The sequence below is a fragment of the Artibeus jamaicensis genome, unplaced genomic scaffold (assembly GCF_021234435.1).
Source record: "Artibeus jamaicensis isolate MK-2021 breed Jamaican fruit bat unplaced genomic scaffold, CSHL_Jam_final contig_374, whole genome shotgun sequence".
NCBI classification, from domain to species: domain Eukaryota; kingdom Metazoa; phylum Chordata; class Mammalia; order Chiroptera; family Phyllostomidae; genus Artibeus; species Artibeus jamaicensis.
This window is the reverse complement of record NW_026521808.1, coordinates 686,134-708,538: the sequence shown is the minus strand read 5'-3', so window position 1 is coordinate 708,538 and position 22,405 is coordinate 686,134. Positions and strand designations below refer to the sequence as shown.

The 22,405-nt window shown below is 40.4% G+C and overlaps 1 protein-coding gene across 2 annotated transcripts in view; it reads right to left on the bottom strand.

Annotated features, from left to right (window-relative positions):
• The window catches only part of F8 (coagulation factor VIII), a 203,053-nt gene extending 181,888 nt beyond the window's left edge, over nt 1-21,165 (bottom strand). For both annotated transcript variants that reach the window (XM_053664492.1, XM_053664493.1), the window contains exon 1: nt 20,834-21,165. In XM_053664492.1, the coding sequence (XP_053520467.1) occupies nt 20,834-20,979 (146 nt within the window). In that variant the 5' untranslated portion in view covers nt 20,980-21,165. The remainder of the gene's footprint in view (nt 1-20,833) is intronic.
• Nucleotides 21,166-22,405: the final 1,240 nt, after the last annotated feature.

Genomic DNA, 22,405 nt, shown 5'->3' with positions numbered 1-22,405 from the left:
AGGAAAAAAAAGAGAATCTCACTCATGTTAGCAATCTAATCATGGTTTCTGGTCTCAAGAGATTTATTTCCATGACTACCCTACATAAAAGAGTGCCTACCAACAGTGTCTTTACCCTCACTACACTTTTTCTTCACTTATTTTTATTGAAATGATAAGTTTGTTTCTTTGTATGTTTTTTTACTGTCTCCTGGCAATAGAATAAAAACCCTGCAAAGAGACAGAGTTTTTTTTTTCCTGTTTTGTTCACTGATGAATCTTAAGTGCTTGACACATAATAAATAATATTTGCTGACTGAATGTCGATGCATCTTTTCATTCTCTACTCCCATTACAGATGGAAAATGTGGGCTTCTGGCATAAGGTTGGTTCCCCATCAGGGTTCTAGAAATCCCGCCATCTCTCTCCTGATGCAATCACTTACTCTTCAAGGAAAAATATGGACAAACAGTATACAGGGCACTGGGGATACAGCCATATGCAAAAACAACCTGTTCCCAGGCTTCATGACCTCAGAAGCTCTAGTCTACAGGTCTAGGGGTGGAGACATACCAGGCCATCACATGGAGAAATGTAAAATCAAAGTTGTGGAAAGTACTATGAAAGAGAGGTACTTGATACTCAGCGTTGAAGCAGGGGAGTCTGACCAAGTCAGAGAGGTCGGAGAAGCAAGCCTTCCTGAAGTAAGTAGCAGCTAAGCTAAGAAACTAAGGACATCTACAGGATAAAGAGGAGAGTAGGAGAGGAACATTGAGCATTGTAGGCCGGAGAGCAGCACATGCAAAGGCCCCAGGAAGGGCATATGGCACAGACCAAGAGTAAAGATGAACCATGTTGCTAGGGCAACGGGGAATGTGAGGGAGATGAAGCTGGAGAGTAGATAGGGTTTAGGCAATGCAGGATCTTAAATGATAGGCAATGTTGTGAGTGTGGACACTATCTTAAGAATACTGGGTGGGGACCACTGCGGGGCTTTTAGGTGAAGAGTAAAAGGATCAGATCTGGGTTTTGCAAGCTATCAGAGAAGCACTATGGTTGCATTGTATAAAACAAACAGCAGGGGGCAGAATATATGGAGGCAGACTGGAAAATGAGAGATGATAGAAGTTAGGGTGGTGGTGTTGTGGCAAAGAGAGACAGAGATGGCCAATGAAATGCCGGTTGGAGGAAGGTTTGATGAAGGAGCTGTTTACAGAGCTGTGGGCAGGGCTAAGGGGAGATTCTGAGGGAAAAACAGGAGCACTATTAATGGTTACAGTGGCAGCACAGGTATTAAGAAGGGTAACAAGCACATGGGCCTGAAAACAGTCAGAGGAGCCTGGATACCACTCAGTGCAGAGGAGTTGCCAGAACAAGGCAGCCAAGCAGAGATGTACTCAGAGGGAGCGAAAACATAGGGACCAGGACAAGACCTTCCCAGGGATGCACGATAACAACACACAGCCCCTGAGCACAGAGGAAATAGAGAAACTGTCCCTCGACAGAGCCCACAGGCCCCTCTGCAGTGGAGAGAGCAGAAAGCCTGAGGCCCAGGGTGAACCTCAAAGGCTCAAATAGACAAAATGGGCAGGAAGGGGTAGAGGGCCTTCAAAATGATCAGGGGACTGACTGCCAGTGTCACCAGGGCAAACACACATTTGGCACATGGGCCAGGTATTTCTGGTTCATTCCCTCAGTCATTCAATAAGTATATAGCAAAATAACTAACACCAAAGAAATAAGATAAAATAAATATCAATATTTGAACAATATTGATTAGAAACATTCTTTTCCATCTGATGTGCTTTCAGACAATTCACAGACAGCTATAAATTTGTGCAAATGCTGCCACCCAATGTCAGCAGATGTGATTTAGCAGAACACTGCTTAGAATTACTGAACATGTAAAATGCACCAAGGCGCTTTACAAGGAAAGGGTAGCTGTGAGGCCATAAGACCTCTTCAGTGAAGCACACAGTTACCCTCCACCCACCCAAACCACCAAGCACTGTGGGAAGGCTGGGAAAATGCAGCCAGGCACATGAAACATGAATAGGTCTCCGAATTTGTGCCCCTGGAGTTTCGATGAGAGGTGTGGCCCACAGATGTATGTTTGAACTATTCTAGTGAAAAGTAAAAATACATCAACTGCAGACAGAGCAGACCCTTCTTTCCACGTGAGTCACAGGCAACACAAACCTCACAAAAAGGGTGAAAGGAGAGGGATGGACACAGCTGCTCCCAGGAGGAGGCTCTGTGAGCCCCAGACAATGTCAGTGAAACCAAGGCGGAAAGGATTAGCTGAGGAAACCAGGAAGAGTGCCTCATAAGAAAACAAAAGGGGTTGAGTGAGCCTTAAAGTGGTGAGCCTACACCTAACAGCAGCTACTCACATAAAGACTGTTGGAAGCACATGGAGAAACTGGCGAGCATACAGTCACAGAGGAAGACCTTAACACCATTTGAGGGATGTAGCAGCAGATTGGCTGAAAATGCTCTTTGAATCTGTGCATCGTTTTGAGTAGACCTCTCTTAGAGACCAACTGAGTGGGGCAAAGGTGAAGATGACTTAGTTCCCATCTCTCTAGGCTCCCGCCCCTCCCACAGAGCCTTGCATTGCAGTCCATGCCAGGGTTTCCAGAGCACTCAAGAAAGCACGTAGCAGGAGCGGCTCTGCCAACCCAAGGCCACAACAAATGACCTTCAGTACTGGCTGAGGCCCAGAAGCCAGAGTACTGATAAGAAAGCTCTTCCAGTAAAAGGATTTGATTTATGGAGGGAGGAATGGGGATATGCATTGGCCAGGGGGCACAAGTATGTTGCAGGAGGAGGTTCTCAGAGGCACATCTTGTGCACTCCTGTTACACTGCCACGTCTACTTCAAATCATAGCCATGGCCAAATGGGGGATCCCTGCTTATCAATCACTAGTGGAAGAAAAATCCTGAGCTATATATTCATATGCAGGTATGAGCCAAAAATGGACTGTTCTAAATCCCCAAAAGGCAAAACTTTGGCAGTTGCTGTTGATTTTATCCACTTTGTGCAGAAAGACAAATAGCCCAAGTTTCAAATATATACAGACTAATGGACAGCAGCAAATGGCTTGGCTGTCTGGCCAGGGGCCTATGAGAAAAAAAAAAAAGACTTGAATATCCAGAGACAAGAACATCTCTGGTGAAGGCTTATTAGTGAGAGGGCACAAAACAGAAAGATCTTCATGTCATATGTTAACGCCATCACAGAGCACCTGCCATGGAAGAAACACATAACAATAATGTGTACAAAATGACTAGCAATTAACATCAACCAGCTTCTACATGGCCTGCCCCAGTGCTAAAAAGATATGAGCTAAGTGTCTATGGTAGTAGGGAGAGAATTTATGCATGGACACAAAAATATGGCTTCCTGAACTTCCAGTCAAGATGTCAGCATAGGCCTCACCTCTTTATACAACCACATCAAAATTACAACTAAAATATAGAACATGCCCTGGCTGGTGTGGCTTAGAGAAGTGAGCACTGGCCTGTGAACCAAAGGGTCTCCAGTTCGATTTCCAGTCTAGGGCCCATGCTTGGGTTGCAGGCCAGGTCCTCAGCATGGGGCATGCAACAGGCAACCATATGTTGATGTTTCTCTCCCTTTCTCTTCCTTTCCCTTCTGTCTAAAATAAGTAAATAAATAAATAAATAATAAGTAAAATCTTAAAATAGAGAACAACCATCACTCAGAACTGTCAGAAATCGAGTTGAATGAAAGTCTGACAACTATGGAATTTAAAAAACCACATCCATCCAGGCTGGTAGGAGGGGCAGAGACATAGAACCCGCTGGTGTCATCCACTACTAGTGGATAAAAACGTGGAGGAGATATCTCAGGAGTGAGGAGTCCCAGCCCCACACCAGGACTCCCAGGCCAGTTTTCCAGCACCAGGAAGATAAGTCCCTACAACTTCTGGCTTCAAAAACTAGTGGAGATTGAATCAGTGGAAGAAACTTCTGAAGCCTCAAGCAGTTCCTCTTAAAGAATACATACATGGACTCACCTACTCACACTCACTCCCTCTCAGCTCCAGCACCGGGATATAAGCTTGAAAGCCACCAGTGGCATACTGGGAGAAACTGGGATGTCTAGCATCAAGGCAGGCAGAGTCAATTGTCCCTTTTCTGAGCCCTCCCCCAACAGAGCCATTGAGCAGGCAAACTGATGCTATATCTGAGACTCCATCAACCTGGCTAACATTGTTTGGCCCACCTTGAAAATCCCCAGAGATTCCACCCCATCCAATTTATGGGCCCACCCAACCTGCTTTTCAATATGAATGGCTGATTCTTGGCATTACTGCACAATTCCTAAATTCTCTCAAACAAGCAACAGCTAGCCTCAGTGAGCCCCAGGCCCAGCACTAGCAGAAAACAGCCTAGATTCAGCGCTTGGCTTTGCTGGGAATTTCCAAGAGCAGCACAGGTAGCAGCCACCTCATATTACTTTATAGCTCAAGCAGGGTGGTCCTGGGAAAAATACAGGTTGGAAATGACCTTGGCCTGCACCACCTGGGAAACCCCTAGGGCCAGCACAACCAGTGGACAGCTACAGAGCACATCAGAGCACCATCACCCTGCCCCGAACTGCTGATCCTCCACAGGGGTCAGAGGTTGGTGGTCAGTGGTCACAGCTAATCTTTGCAGTTTACTAGCCTCAGTAAGTCCCTTTCATTGGTCTGCCAGTAGCAACCAAGGCTCAACTACAAGAGGAGGGTGTATTAAGCCCACATGGAGGGTGCACCTTGAGTGTCCAACTTGAGTGATAGGAGAGGCTGTGCCTCTGGACCCTATAGAACACCTACTACATTATAGGCCACACTACCAAAACAAGGAGTTAAAACAACTCTACTGAATACATAGAAACAAACACAGGCAGGCTGCCAAAATGAGGAGACAAAGAAATATGGCCCAAATGAAAGAACTGACCAAAACTCCAGAATGGATAATAAGCAATCTATCAGATGCAGACTTCAAAACACTGGTTATAAGGATGCTCAAGGAACTTAATGAGGACCTCAGCTGCATAAAAAAAGGTCTAGTCAGGAACAAAGGATTCACTAATTGAAATAAAGAACAATATACAGGGAAACAACAGTAGAGTGGATGAAGCTGAGTATCAAATCAATGATTTGGAACATAAGGAAGCAAAAAAGCAATCAGAACAACTAGAAGAAAAATAATTTAAAAAATGAGGAGAGTATAAGCAGCTTCTGGGACAACTTCAAGAGGTCCAATATTCACATCATAGGGGGGTCTTAAGGAGAAGAGAAAGAGGAAGAAACTAGAAATCTATTTGAAAAAATACTGAAAGAAAACTTCCCTAATTTGGTGAAGGAAATAGACATGCAAGTTCAGGAAGCACAGAGATTCCCAAACAAGATGGATGCAAAGAGGCCCACTCCAAGTCACATCATAATTAAAATGCCAAAGGTTAAAGATAAAGAGAATCTTAAAAGCAGAAAGAGAAAAGAAGTTAGTTATCTACAGGAGAGTTCCCATAAGACTGTCAGATGACCTCTCAAAAGAAACTTTGAAGGCTAGAAGGGATTGGCAAAAAATATTCAAAGTCATGAAAAGCAGGGACCTGTAGCCAAGATTGCTCTACTCAGCAAAGATATCATTTAGAATCGAAGGGCAGATAAAGAGCTTCTCAGACAAGAAAAAAACTAAAGGAGTTCATCATCACCAAACCATTATTATATTAAATGTTGAAGGGATTCTTTTAAGAAAAAGAAGATCAAGACTATGAACAGTATAATGGTAAAATATATATATATATATAATCTCAACAATTGAATCTGAAAAACAAACTAAGCAAACAAGAACAGAGACAGAATCACGGATACAGATAGCATTTTGATGGTTGCCAGGTGGGAGAGGGTGGGGAGAAGGGGAGGAAGAGGTGAGGGGATTAAGAATTACGAATAGGTAGTTACAGAATAGCCACGGGAATATAAAGTACAGTATAGGAAGTGGGGTAGTGAAAGAACTTATACTCATGACCCATGGACATGAACAATGGTGTATGGTTTTCCTGAGGGAGTGGGGGTTGCTGGGTGGAGGAGGACAAAGGGGGAAAAATCAGGATGACTGTAATAGTATAATCAATAAAATATAATATTTTTAAAAAGCATGGCTTTCTACTGATGAAGGCAGATCTAGTTAGTGTTGCCCTCCAAAGTCCAACCTGTCAGCAAGAGAAACCAATGCTGAGTTCCCAATATAGTACTGGTTATCACAGAAACCAGCCAACAAATTGACTGCATTTGACACACCTCTTCCATCCTTGGAGGGATAGCACTTGATTCTGATGGAGGAGACACATATCCCAGGTATATGTTAGCCTTCCCTGCCTACAAAGCCTCAGCCCACACCATTATGTAAGGGCTTACAGAGGGTTTGAGTAACTGATGTGGGATCCCATATAATATCATGTCAGAGCAGGGGACTGTACAGAAAAGTATGGGCTGGAGTGGGCCCTGTCCATGGTGTCCATTGGCTTTATCACATGTTGCTCCATCCAGAAGCTTCCAGACAGTGCAGTGGAACGACCTCTTAAGGTACAGGTAAAGATTCAGCTTGTGCAAGGCATGAATCCTTGTGAGGATGGAAGGGCAATTTCTATGTTGCTGTATATGCATTAATTCAAAGATGGTTGTGTCCCAGCACATGGGTTTACGAACCAAAGAGTGGCAGCAAAAAAGCTCTACTTACCATCACTGCTCATGGCCCACCTGAGAGTCTGTGCCGCTCCTCCCAGCAGCTCTGGGCTTGGCAGGTTGGAAGGTCCCCACAGCAGAAACATAAGAGTCTCTGAATTAGAAGCTAGGGGCACCGCCTGGGCACCTGAGGCTACTCATAAGTACCAAAGGAGTGGCAGGCCAGATTTGGAGCCCCAAGGGCATGACCCTGAGGAGACGTCCCACTGTCACACGGGAGAGGTGGGGGATGTACCATACCCAAGGACAGCCATATCCCCTGAGGGGCACAGTACCACAACCACTGGGACCTGGCAAAGCTGCTCCTGATCCAGTTGAGGACAGTGAGTGAATGGGGGCTGTGATGAAGACAGAGATGTGATGACCAGGAACAAACTTGACCCCCAGGCACTTGCAAGGAGGAGGCCACTGGAAGATGGCCTTCAGCTGAGATTTCTTCACAGAGCTTCCTGGCCTGAGCTCAGGATCTCAGGTCCCCTACCTTTCCCAAAATAGCCCACAGGTCCTTCCCAGGGAAGGCTATATGCCTTACCAGAGTAGGTCATGCCCCCTTACTGGGAGACCCATGCCATGCCCTTTTCCAGGATAACCAGTGCTTAATGACCAAACAGTGCTGAGATATGAAGTCCTTTCCAGGGTGGCCCAACTTGGGACAACTCAGAAGGGTCATTTCAGCTCCCTGTAGAGTCAGCCTACACTGCAACCCAGCTTCTCCCTCTGCCCACCCCTGTGTCTTCCCTGTCCTATCCTCTTCCCCAATGATGTTCCTCAGAGCACTCCAAAGAAACTTTCTGCACAATAATCTCTGTCTCACAGTATGCTTCTGTGGAACACAGCCAGTGATATTAATTCATATTTAAGTGTGCTCTAAATTCATCCATCTCTCAAAATTTCCATGACACTAGCTTTAGTATAGACTTACATGGTTTTTAGTCATTTCACAACATTATTTGATGCCTTTATCATTCTGTGCACTTCTTCCTTCAGTTCATTTGTCCTATCTCCTGAGCATTTTGAGACTTACATCCTTCCAAACATATGAACTCATCCTTACTTTGTTTCTTTTCCTTTTTTCCCCATTTTGTCTCCTAGGTTTTTCTGAGTCTACCCTAGCCAGTTTCTTTAAAGTTTCCATTGGTTTCTAACAAGACTCAGATCCATGCCCAAAGATAGGTATTTTGACATACACTATCCAAGTTCAATATTTCTGACTAAAATGAAAATATGACACATAGGAAATGTTTACTAGAACAAGAACTTGGAAGAGCAGAGAGGGAACAGGATCAAGAATACACAGAAACATGTTTTTCTACTCTTGTGGGAAGAGTGAAAAAAACAGAAGCTAGATGACGAAACAAGATTGTGAGACAGAGAAATAGAAGGCATAGGATTAGGTTCAGAGTAGAACTCTATTCAAAGAGACATAGTAGAGTCTCCTAAGGGCAACAGCAGCATCCACGTGTGAGATTCACTTCAGAGATGAGCCTACAAGGACCATATACCTCCACAACCCAAGACCTCTGCCATTTGAGTGAATATTTTTTTTACTGGAAAAAAAACACGTGATTTATGTGCCTGTCTCAGTTTCAGGATAATCTACGTAGTAAGTGACAAAATGTTCCATGGTTCACAGGTTTTACTCTTTCCTAACTTTTGTGGAGATTTTTTTGGTGTGTATTTCCCTCAGGATTTGATATATAAATCTTGCCAAATATATTTGGCAACAATGTCCTTGACATGAACTGTTCTTTCACATTTTATCTAAAACCAATCAGAAAACCTATTATATTTCCTGACCCTTGCTGAGAAGAATTGAGCAGCTGCAGGAACAGATAATATAAAACTGAATTTTCCCAGATGTTTATTGCAAACCTTGGCAGAGGTTGTCAGGATGTGTCCAGAGTCAGCTTATCCTGTTAATCAGTATCAAAATAATCTTGACTATAAAATGGTATCATCAAAATAGAAATTGCATCAACTTTTTCTTGGTAAATACATGTGACTGCCTACACAACAGAAAGCTAAATAACAAATAAATCATTTTTTCCATTCAATTCAATTTTACACTCAGAGTGTTACACATTATGCCACAGATTGCATGCTAGATGGAAGCTACAAAACAAAGCACAATGTATAATTATCTCAATATTAATTTGAAAAATATATATTTTACTGATTATACTACTACAGTTGTCCCATTTCCCCCCCTTCATTCCCCTCTGTCCTGCACACCTCCTCCCACCCACATTCCCCTCCTTTACTTCATGTCCATGGGTCACACATATAAGTTTTTTGGCTTCTACTTTCCTATACTATTCTTACCCTCCTGCTGTCTATTTTCTATCTACCATCTATGCTATTATTCTCTGTACCTTTTCCTGCTCTCTCCCTCTCCAACTCCCCTGTTGATAACCCTCCATGTGATCTCCATTTCTGTGTTTCTGTTTCTGCTCCAGTTATCTGCTTAGTTTGCTTTTGTTTTTGTTTTAGGTGTGGTTGTTAATGATTATGAGTTTGCTGTCATTTTACTGTTCATATTTTTTATCTTCTTTTTCTTAGATAAGTCCCTTCAACATTTAATAAGATAAGGTCTTGGTGATGATGAACTCCTTGAACTTGACCTTATCTTGGAAGCACTTTATCTGCCCTTCCATTCTAAATGAAAGCTTTGCTGGATAGAGCAATCTGGGATGGAGGTCCTTGCCTTTCATGACTTGGAATACTTCTTTCCAGCTCCTTCTGGCCTGTAAGGTCTCTTTTGAGAAATCAGCTGACAGTCTGATGGGAACTCCTTTGTAGGTGACTGTCCCCTTATCTCTTGCTGCTTCTAGAATTCTCTCCTTCATTTTAATCTTGGCTAATGTAATTATGATGGGCCTTGGTGTGTTCTTCCTTGGGTCCAATTTCTTTGGGACTCTCTGAGCTTCCTGGACTTCCTGGAAGTCTATTTCCTTTGCCAGATGGGGGAAGTTCTCCTTTATTATTTGTTCAAATAACTTTTCCACTGTTGCTCTTCCTCCTCTCCTTCTGGCACCCCATAATTCAGATGTTGGAATGGTTAAAGATGTCCTAAAGATTCCTAAGCCTCTCTGCATTTTTTAAAATTCTTGTTTCTTCATTCTTTTCTGTTTGGTTGTTTCTTTCTTCCTTCTGGTCCACTCCATTGATTTGAGTCCCAGTTTCCTTCCTATCACTATTGGTTCCCTGTACATTTTGCTTCATTTCACTTAGTGTAGCCTTCATTTTTTCATCTAATTTGTGACCAAATTCAACCAATTTTGTGAGCATTCTGATTACTAGTGTTTTGAACCATGCATCTGATAGGTTGGCTATCTCTTCATCATTTAGTTGTATTTTTTCTGGAGCTTGTATCTGTTCTTTTGTTTGGGTCATGTTTTTTGTCTTGAAGCACCTGTTATGTAATGAGGGGTGGAGCCTTAGGTGTTCACCAGGGCAGGGTAACCCACATGGCTAGGTTGTGAAACTGTATATGGGGAAGGGGTCTGAGAGGGAACAATGGCACTTTCTCTGCTCTCACCCCTCTTTCAGTCACTTCTACTTCCCACAAGCAAATAGGGCTCTTCTGGTGCTGACTCCTGGGTGGGTAGGTTTGTGTACATTCTAGAACTCTGTGGGTCTCTCCATCAAACTCTCCTGTGAGGTTGGGAGTTTCTCCCACTGCAGCCTCAACCCCTACAGGTATTTTTAATCAGTGGTTTGAGGCTTTATTTCCTGGTTCTGGGGCCCTGGGTTGTGCAGTATGTCCTGCTGCCTCGTTGTTTCTCCTGGTTTATCTGTGCACAAATGTGGGACTGCCTAGTCTGCAATCCACTGCCTCACTGGGTCCTCCAGCCACTGCTTTGCTGCACATCCTCTCCACCTGGCTGCTTGTTTCTGCCCCTCCTACTTGTCTAGATGAATGTTTCTTCTTCAACTCTTTGGTTGTTGGACTTCCATACAGTTCAATTTTCTGTCAGTTCTGGTTGTTTTTTGTTTTTAAATTGTTGCTGTCCTACTTTTGGTTGTGTGAGAGAGCACAGCATGTTTACCTACACCTCCATCTTGGCCAGAAGTCTTAATATTAATTTTTAACAAGACGGACATTAATGGATACATGGCTAAATGTTCAGTTAGTTATCAAGTTATTGACCATCTAGATCTCTACTTCTGCTTAACTTTCAGCTATAATAAACTATAGAAAGAACTTTAAATCTTTCTCATACCATATGAATAATGTAAGATACCACTATACAGTGATTAAAATGGTGAAAATTAAATATTGGCAACATCAAATGTTGTCCATGATGTGTCAAAACTGGCACTTTCTTGCACTGGTGGGAGTATAAAATGGAATAATCATTCCAGAAATCTACTGGCAGTCTTGTATAAACTTAAACACACATTTACCATATTATCCAGCTATTTCACTCTGAGATATTTAACCAAAATAAAGCAGATGTCCACACAAAAACTTGTACAAAAATATTCATAGCAGGTTTATTTATATTAGCACCCAAACCAGAAACACTCCAAAGGTCCATGTGAACAGTGAACAGACATGCAAATTATAATATATTCCCATAATGGAGAAATAATTAGCAATAAAAAGGGTAGAATTATCCTGGCTCCATGACTAAGTTGGTTGGAGCATCGTCCTGTCCACTAAAAGGTTGTGTGCTCAATCCTCAGTCAGGGAATATACCTAGGCTGCAAGTTTGATCCCTGGTCAGGGTATGTAAGCAAGGCAACCATTGATGTTACTCTCTCACATCAAGGTTTCTCTCTCTCTCTCTTTTGCTCTCTCTCTCTCTCTTGCTTCCTCTCTTTCTAAAATCAATAAACATATCCTTGGGTGAGGATTTAAACAAGAAAGATAGAACTACTTCATGAAACGACCTGTATAAATTTTCAAATCATGATGCTCAATATAAAAACCCAGACATCGAACAGTACATACTATATGGTTCTACTGATATAAAAGCCTTAAAAAGTCAAGAATTGATAGAGGAACTCAAGAGTTAAAGATTTTAATTGTAGTTATAGTTGATAGGCTTAAATGATTAATGCCAGTGGAAAGCTGTTATTACCAGAACTGAAATAAATGACTCCAGGAGGTCAACAAGAAATTCAACCTTGGCACTCCAGGGGGTCTGGAAGTTATGGATCTGAGCCATTGTGTTCCAGGGAGGGAAGATCCTGATGCAGATAAAGAATTGTGGACCATCAGATAAAGAAAGGCTAGGAAAATTGCACCTCTTATCAGCTTAACCTTTTTTTTAAAACTCTTTACTTACCCTTTTCTTCTCCATATAAAAACTGTCTCATACTATACTATAAGGCCATGCAATGAAAACAGCATGGTATTGGCATGAAAACAGACACATAGATCAATGAAACAGACTAGAGAGCCCAGAAATAAACCCACACCTACATAGTCAATTAATATTTGACATAGGAACAAGCACATACTATGGGCAAAAGATAACTTATTTAATAAATGGTCCTGGGAAAACTGGAGAGATACATGCAGAAAATTAAACTAGACTACCTTCTTATGCCATACACAATAACTCAACATCAAAAAAAAGAAAACAACCCAAGTAAAATATGGGCAGGGAACCTGAATAGACACTTCTCCAAAGAGGACATACAGATGGCAAATAGACATATGAAAAGATGCTCAATGTTACTAGTCATGAGAGAAACACAAATTAAAACCACAATGAGATATGACCTCACACCTGTAAGAATGGCTACCATCAGTGAATCAACAAACAACAAGTGCTAGTGAAGATGTGGAGAAAGGGGGACCCTCGTGCACTGTTGGTGGGAACCAGACTGGTGCAGCCACTGTGGAAAGCAGCATGGAGTTACCTTGAAAAATTAAAAATGGAACTACCTTATGACCCAGTAATTCCACTTCTGGGAATTTATCTAAAGAAACCCACAACACTAATTCAAAAGAAAACAAGCTACCCTGGCTGCTGTGGCTCAGTGGATGGTTGGGTTCCCAGGCAGGGTACATATCTGGGTTGTGAGTCAGGTGTGTAAGAGAAAATTGATTGTTTTTCTCTCTCACACATTGATGTGTCTCACCCTCCCTTTCCCTCTCTCTAGAAATAAATAAAACCTTTAAAAAAAGAAAAGAAAAGAAGCAAACCTATGTTCACTGCTTCAGTATTATTTATAGTAGCCAAGATTTGGAAGCAGCCCAAGTGTCCATCAGTAGATAGTGGATAAAACAACTATGGGACATTTACAGAATGAAATACTACTCAGCCATAAAAAAGAAAAATTTACCCTTTGCAACAGCATAGATGAATCTGGAGAAAATTATGCTAAGTGGTATAAGCCAGTTAGAGAAAGACAAATACCATATGATTTCACTAATATGTGGAATCTAATTAACAAACTGAACTAACAAGCAAAATAGAGACAGTCTCATAGAGAGCAGGCTGACAACACTGGGTGGGGGGGTTGAGGGTAAAGGGGTCCAGCAAAAAAGAAAAGGTTCTCATGGGTATGGGCAACAGGGTGGTGATTGTGGGGGAAAGGGGGTTGGTGGAGATGGAAGATGGTATAAAGGGGACAAGTGGTAATAGAGAAAATACAATGAAAATAAATAAAATTTAGAAAAAGGTCAGCTTGAGAACAGATGTTAAGATGGTTTTTGAGGGTACATAACCCACTGTCTTCTCAGGTCATTGGCATCTGAATAAAGTATCCATAAAGATTTAATCTTTGTCTCTACTTACTGGTCCTTGTAGTGACAGGCAGCACAAACACTGATTTTTCTGGTTTCAAAATGAGTGTGTCATTCCACAAAGCAGCTTGTTTCCTGGGGGCTGGTCAGGGCAGGGAGACTCACTGTAACATTGCAGGATGGTTGATGTAAATGTTTTATATGTTGATTAGGGTGGTGGTTACGCATTTCTGAAAACTTACCAAACTACACATTTAAAATCTGTGCATTTCATTGTATGTATATAGTACCTGAGGTAGGTAAAATATTGTCCCCAATGACCTTTGTCTTTTGTTGTTACACCCATGAATATGTTACATGGCAAAAAACCCCAACTTTGTAGATGAAATTATGGTTGCTAATTAGCTGACCTTGGGAGAGGAGATTATCTGGGTAGGCCCAATGTAATCACAAAAGTTCTTAAAAGTAGGAGAGGGAGGAAGAAAAGAAGGTCAGAAAGATGGAGTGGAAAATTAAGTTAGACAGGTTGAAAGCATGAGAAAGACTTGATGCTCTCTTGTTAGTTTGAAGATGAAGGACATCACATGGAAATTGAGAGAAGAAACTGAATTCTAAATAAACTCGGAAGTGGACTCTCCCCACAGCCTCCAGTAAGGAACACAGCTCTGTCAACACCTTGATTTTGGCCTTGTAGGAACCTGAGCAGAGTACCCAGTTCTGACTCACTGAAACTGCGAGATAATAAGTGGGTTTTCTTGCAAGCTTCTAAGTGTGAGGTAATTTGTTACACAGCAATAGAAAACTAAGAGGATACTCAAAATTGATTTAAATGTTAAAATGACAAGTAAATTAAAAATGCAATTAAAATCATGGTTCTAAATGAAATCAAAGAAGATATTACAAACTATACTGAAAACATGAAAAGAAAACTTTTCATACTATAACCTATGGGAAAAATTGTTCTCAGAGAAAAATACATAGCATTAAGTGCCTTCACCATTTAAAAACAAGGACAAAAAAGAGAAAAGAACATATCACTTTTCCTAAGGTACTAGAAAAATACAGCTCAATAAACCAAAAGAAACTAAGAAGAGATCTTTGATAAAGATAAAAATCTAAAAAATGAATTAAATATTAAAAATAACTAGGAAGATGCCCTGGCTGGTGTAGCTCAGTGGCTTGAGCTCGGGCCTGTGAACCACATGATCGTGGTTCGAATCCCAGTCAGGGCACATGCCTGGGTTGCAGGCCAGTTCCCAGCAGGGGACACACGAGAGGCAACCATACATTGATATTTCTCTCCTCCTCTCCTTCCCTTCCCCTATAAAGATAAATAAATAAAATATTAAAAAATAACTAGGAAGAATAAAGCAACCCAAAGGCTCATTTTTTCAAATGACCATCATCAATAACAAAAGAGACAAATCCCTGGCAAACCTGTTCATTGACAGATAAATAGCAAGATATAGGAATCTAAGAATGAGAAAGGGCACATAACTACAGGTAATGTGGGGTAAAAGAATCATGAGGGAGTGCTATGGGCCAGTGGTGCTCAACATTTTTGGTACCAGGGACTGGTTCCATGGAATGTAAGTTTTCCATGGACTGAGGGTGGGGAATGGTTTTTGGGATAATTCAAGTGCGTTACATTCAAGCTCACCTCCTGCTGTGCAGCCCAGTTCCTATAGACCATGGACTGGTACCAGTCCTCAGCCCAGAGGTTGGGGACCCCTGTTACAGGCAACATAGAGGCAACAAAATTGAAAAATAAAGGAAATCATTTTCTGGAAAAGTATAAAATTATTAAAGCTGAGTCAAAAAAATTGAAACTTGGTTTGACTAATTATGATAGAAGAGCTTGAAGAGATGACTAAAGATATTGCAAAGTCATTTGGATCATATGAATTTATAACTGAGTCTTACCTAACTTTTAATGTTATTTGAGCTATTCTAGGTGACAGAAAAAAGTGGAGCGTTCATTAATTCATCTGATAAACCCAATAAACCTTTTATGTCAAAATCTAATGAAGATAACAAAAAATAATGCTATAGATCAATCTCACATAATAAAAGGACACAGTATCTAAAGAAATATTAGGACATAGACCTCAACAATAATGATGTTATATTATTGTACTCCAAAAATGTAAGGGTATTCAGTGTCAGGAAATCTGTTAATAATCTGTTTGTCTATCAACATATTGAAGAGTAAAATTCAGGTGATGCTAGATGCTAAGAAGTCATTTCCAATAAAAAATTTATGCCAAATGGGAATAGAATTAAAAAAGACTGTAAAAAAAGCAGCAAATGCTATTTTAACAAGCAAAATATTAAGGAAATTTCAAGTAGAAATGCTTACTTTTACTAGTATCACTTAACATTTTATTATATTTTGTAATAAATTCAATAAGATAAGAAAAATAACTGGCTGTAAATACCTGAAAAGAGCTAAAAATCTGACTCATTTTGGATGTGATTCAGTACCCATAGAGACTCTAGAGTAAAATTACTAGAATTATTAAGAGAATTCAGGTAAGGTAGCTAGATTCAAGGTGAATATATATAAATGAAGAGCTTTTCTCAATTCTGATACTAAATATCAAGAAGTAAAAATAGGAGAAAATAATGTATTAACAATAGAAACACATTTATAAATGCATACAACTAAATGTATTAACAAATTACTTACATTTATTTATATTATTAAACTTATGGATAAATGAAATGAAATACAAATTAGAATCACAATAGGATTTAACTCTTTTTTATTGGAAAATATTTTAACATTTTTACAAGGAAGAATAAAATTCCTAAGAAGTGCTAAAAGAAAAAGTACCAAAAATCCCAAACGATAGTTGATTTCACTTACCAGATACTAAAAGATATTACAGACCCATTGTAATCAAATCAGTATGGTATTGACATAGCAAGATACAAGTATATCAGTCAAACAGAATAATGAATCCAGAAATAGATAGTAATGTATATGACAATTTTATATACTGAATATGTCTCTTGAAATCAGTGGCAAAGATGTATTAATTGATAAATGGTGCCATTGTAATAGGCTATTCATCTGGAAAGAAATAAGTTTAGACACATCCTACTCCCATACCATACACAAAAATAACTATCACATGAATTGAAGCCATAAATGTAAAAAGCAAAACAGTAATTTTTTGCAAGAAAATCTGAAATAACACACATACAATCCTGATGTGCAGAACACATATTTAACCAACACTGGCAATTCTGAAGCTGTGAAAGAAAATATAGATATATCTGTAAAAATTAAAAATTTTGTTCATAAAGGTTATAAACAAACTCAAGAACAAAAAGTTAACATTTGTAAAAATGTGTTCTCATAATTTAAGAAAACAAAAAAGCCTAAAGAGAAATGAACAAAACATATAATCAATCTCAAAATATAAATGCAATAGCCAACACACATTTGAAAAGATGCTCAATCTCATCTAAAATAAAAGGAATGTGATTAATGATGCAGTATCATTATATACCTACTAGACTGGCGAACATTAAAAAGCAAGATAAGACTTACTGCTGATGCAAATGCAGGAAGAAGGCCATTTCCATACACTGATGGTAGAAATGTTTGAAAAGTTTTGGCATTTTTGGAAATCAAAACTAAAAAGGAAATATTACTTTCATTCCAGCAACATTACTTTTGAAAATCTGTCCCATAGGAATAAAAGCACCATGATATAATGAGATAGGCACAATGTCAAAACAAACACATAAACAAACAAACAAACAAAAACCTGGAATAATATGGAATCTTATATGGCTATTAAAAAGAATCAACTGAAGCTATGCCAAATAACTTGGACAGAATTCTGCTAAGTGTTAATGAGCAATAGAAGTGTTGTAATATTCCACGTTTGTGAGAAAACCCCAATGACTAAGAAAATCTTTATTTGCTGGAACTTCCTGCCAAGATGGAGGTGTAGGTAGAAACACTGTGCCTCCTCACACAAGCAAAATTAAGGACAACAAAGATTTAGAAACAAAAACACAACCAGAACAGACATAAAATTGAACTGTACGGAAGTCCAACAACCATTCATCTAGACCAGTAAGAGGGGCAGAGTCAGCAGCCAGTGGAGAGGGGTCACAGCAGGAAAAGGCAGGGGCTGGCAGACCTGGGCACAGGGAGAAAATGAGCAGATCCAGTGAGGCGTGCAAGGTGGTTGGCTGACCACAGTCATATAGTCGCATGCAGATAAACCAGGCAAAAACGGGCAGTGAGATAGACTGCACAACCCAGGGCCCCAGCGATGGGAAATAAAGCTTAAAAGCACCAATTGAAAACACTTGTGAGGGTTGAGGTATCAGGAGAGACTCCCAGCCTCACAGGAGAGTTTGTTGGAGAGACCCACAGGGTCCTAGAATGTACACAAGCCCACCCACCTGGGAACCAGCACCAGAAGGGCCCAATTTGCTTGTGGGAAGTGGCAGAGGAGACTGAAATCTGAGAGAGAGCAGAGCAAGCACCACTGTTCCCTTTCTGACCCTGCCCCCACATACAGTGTCACAACCCAGCAACTGGGTTGACACCCATTGGTGAACACCTAAGGCTCCGCCCCTCATACATAACAGGTGCAACCTGACAAAAAATTATAGCTCAAATGGAAGAAAAAAATCAAAGCCCCATTGCCAATACTTTTAAGTGACCAAGAGATAGCCAACCTCTCAGATGCACAGTTCAAAACACTGGTGACCAGGATGCTCACAGAACTGGTTGATTTTGGTTGCAAATTAGATGAAAAAATGAAGGCTACACTAAGTGAAATGAAGGAAAAAGCACAGGGAACCAATAGTGATGGGAAGAAAACTTTGTTCAATGTAGTGGACCAGAAGGAAGAAAGAAACAACCAAACAGAAAAGAATGAAGAAACAAGAATTCAAAAAAAATGAGGAGAGGTTTAGGAACCTCCAGAACATCTTTAAACATTCCAGCATCCGAATTATAGGACTACCAGAAGGAGAAGAGGAAGACCAGCAAGTGGAAAAGTTATTTGAACAAATAATAAAGGAGAACTTCCCCCATCTGGCAAAGGAAATAGACTTCCAGGAAGTCCAGGAAGCTCAGAGAGTCCCAAAGAAATTGGACCCAAGGAAGAACACACCAAGGCCCATCATAATTACATTAGCCAAGATTAAAATGAAGGAGAGAATTCTAGAAGCAGCAAGAGATAAGGGGGACAGTCACCTACAAAGGAGTTCCCATCAGACTGTCAGCTGATTTCTCAAAAGAGACCTTGCAGGCAAGAAGGGGCTGGAAAGAAGTATTCCAAGTCATGACAGGCAAGGACCTACATCCAAGATTGCTCTACCCAGCAAAGCTTGCATTTAGAACGGAAGGGCAGATAAAGTGCTTCTCAGATAAGGTCAAGTTCAAGGAGTTCATCATCACCAAGCCCTTATTATATGAAATGTTAAAGGGATTTACCTAAGAAAAAAGATAAAATATGTGAACAGTGCAAGGACAGCAAACTCACAGTTATTAACAACCACACCTAAAACAAAACAAAAGCAAACTAAGAGGACAGCTAGATCAGGCACAGAGCCACAGAAATGGAGATCATATGGAGGGTTAGCAAGAGGGGAATGGGAGGAGGTACAGAGAATAAGTAGGATAGATGGTAGGTAGAAAATAGAAAGGGGGAGGGCAAGAGTAGTGTGGGAAATATAGAAGCTAAAGAACTTAAGACACATGGACATAAACTAAAGAGGAGGAATGGGGGGATGGGGTGTGCAGGGTGGAGGGGAATGAAGGGAGGAAATGGGACAACTGTAATGGCATAACCAATAAAATAAATTAAAAATATTTATTTGCATATATATGTATATGTGTGCGTGTCAATATATATTATTATAGTAAGGTTACCTGACTGAGGATAAGCAAGAAGGGGGCTAATGTAAAAAGAGGGTAGAGAGCCAAACAGAAAGAACAAAAATGACTATAATGTATGACATAGCATTTAATACTTATATGGTCATTACACATGTATTGAATCTAAATCTTTATAATACCTGTTTAAAGAAAACAAAACAAAATTTAAAATAAATGATTTCGGCAGACAACTTAATAGGAAAAAAATAAACAAAATAGATCAAAGGAATTTAGGAAGAAGGAATGAATAAAGGTAAAAGGAGAAAACAACAGAACCAAAATATGGCTTTTGACAAGACCAGTAAAGAACTGAGAAAGTTCCTAAAATATTATTTTTGAGAGAAGGAAAGAGAATACGCACAATATAAAAGTGAAAAAAGAGCCCTGGGTGGTGTGGCTCAGTGGTTGAGCGCTGGCCTGTGAACCAAAGGTCACCATTTTGATTCCCAGTCAGGTCACATGCCTGAGTTGCAGGCCAGATCCCCAGCAGGGGGTGCAGGAGAGGCAACCACACATTGATGCTTCTCTCCCTCTCTCCATTCCTTTCTCTAAAAATAAATAAATAAATAAAATCTTTTTAAAAATCCTTCCTTTTTAAAAAAAATGAATAAAAATGAAAAAGGAGATATAGATACAGACACAAAATAGTTTAATAGTATCCCAAGACTATTATATAATTTGATACCAATACATTATCAAATGTAGGGATAATTGCTTTCCAGGAAAATATATATAACCAAATTTGACTGAAGAAGAGGTATAAAAATCTGAATAAATCAATGCCCATAGATAATATTGAAGAGGTTATTTAATACTATTTTCCCAAAATGCACTAGAGCCCCCAAAAGATGAAAAGCTTCTGAACTCATGGCTCATACTATCCTTACACCAAAATTGAGCAAAGAAATCAAAACCATAACACACATACACAACAGAACTAGAGACTAAACTGTGTGCAATATTGATGGGACCTCATTGCTCTGCTTCCTTCTATGGAAGCTTTGTTCTCTCCATTATGTTCCTTGCCTCTTTGCCCTTTCTCTACTCCACTCTCTAGTTTCCAGAGTGGCAGCATGTGACAATAAAAATCAATAGACAACAGAGAAGCCAAAGAACTTATATGTACAACCCATGGACATGAACTGAAGTGGGACAAGAATGCTGAAGGGCAGGGTGGTGCAGGGTGGAGGGGGGATAAAGGGAGAAAAAAATTGGGAAAACTGTAATAACATAATCAATACTTAAAATCAATAGACAAAACAGAACAAAATACCAACAAATAGGTCAGATCTTTGGAAAGGATCAGCAGTTAGCATTTGTGCTAATAGCACAGATGCATACATGCCTTACCTGGAAATGCTTTTCTTTTCAAGGCTAACTAGCATCACGACCATTCTAACCTAATGTCTGCACCTTCCGTCAACTAGAGTCACATCCCCACAATCCTGGTTGGACCCTATAGAGTATGTCTTTACCTCGTATCCACGTGGAGCTCACTGAGCAGTTCACTATGCATGTAGTCCCAGGACAGTTCAACTGCGCCCAGGTAGTATCTTCTGGTGGCACTAAAGCTGAACGGCAAAAGACACAGAAAGAAGCAGGTGGAGAGCTGTGTTTGCATGGCTCTTAAGGCTAAGCAACGTTCAGCTGGAGAAATGCAGATTGATTTTTCTCTAAAATATTGTTGGCTCCCAAGACAGAAAAGGTAAATTTTCTATGATTTAACGAAGAGTTCCAAAAGTTTTTCAGAGAATTTTAAGGAACTTTACTTGCTGGATGTGACAGCAGCAGCACTAAGCTGCTGCTTAGTAAGGGATAAGATTACTTCCTTTTTGGCAGTGGGAAGCAGCCACAGGAAAAACTGAATAGGAAAAGGGAGGCTGAGCTAAAGCTTAACCCATTCACCTCTGAGAGCAGTAGGCGCACAAGAACACTGCTTTCATCTTAACCTTTAAGGAAGGGAAGGAGGGGGAGGTCCAAATAAAGTGGATCTTTTATAAAAATAGGTTTATTTATTTTTAGAGAGAGGGGAAGGGAGGGAGAAAGAAAGAGAGAAACATCAATATATGTCTGCCTCTCATACACTCCCAACAGGGGACCCGGGCCTGCGACCCAGGTATGTGCCCTGACTAGGAACTGAACTGGTGAACCTTTGGTTTGCAGGCCAGCACTCAATCCACTGAGCCACACCAGCTAATGCAAGGATCTTTACTTTGTAATCATATTCTTAGCCTACTCCAACCCTCTTCCTTAGTTGTAGCAACGGATTCTGGGATCCACTAGCATAAGCAAGAGTAATCAGTATCCTCATAGTCTCCCTATTTCTACCCTTGTACCTCACATAACCACCACAAAGTGACTTTTCAAAACTATAAAGCAGATCCAGTCATTCCTTTGCTCAAAATCCTCCACCAGCTTGTGATCTCACCTGTAGTAAGATCCTATGTCTCTACCAGGGCCTAGAGCATCTGCCATGATCTGCATGTCCCTTTCTCTGACCTCCATGGTCACATCTCACTCTGGCTATAGGCCTTTGCACCTAGACCTTAGCACTAGCTATTTTCTCTACCTGAAACATCTTTCCCCCAGAAAGATTTCAGTCCCACATCTCCTTTAAGTCTTGGCTCAACTCTTGCCTTCCCAATGAGCTCAAATATGGACCACATTTCCATGGTAAGATCTCTACCCACACTGACACTACTGATATTCCTCCTGGCTTCATTTTTCTACATAGCACTCATAACCACACAGACTTAATGTTTTACTTATTTTTCATTGTTGTTACCTGATGCTTCTTAAGGTTGTTTACTTTGGCCCAGGTATAGGATACTATATCTCTTTAAGCGAGAATGTAGCCATGCTTAGTTCAAGCAGAGACCCTACTCAGGTTAATATATATTCAGAGGAGTGAGGGACTCCCCAAGGGCCTCAAAGTATAGGAAATGAGAAGAAACTTGGCCAGGGTTGTGTTAAGAAATGTTATCACTGAGAGTCCAGTTCTACATGAGTAAGAATGTGTTTGGGAGCAATTAGGACGATGTTATCCA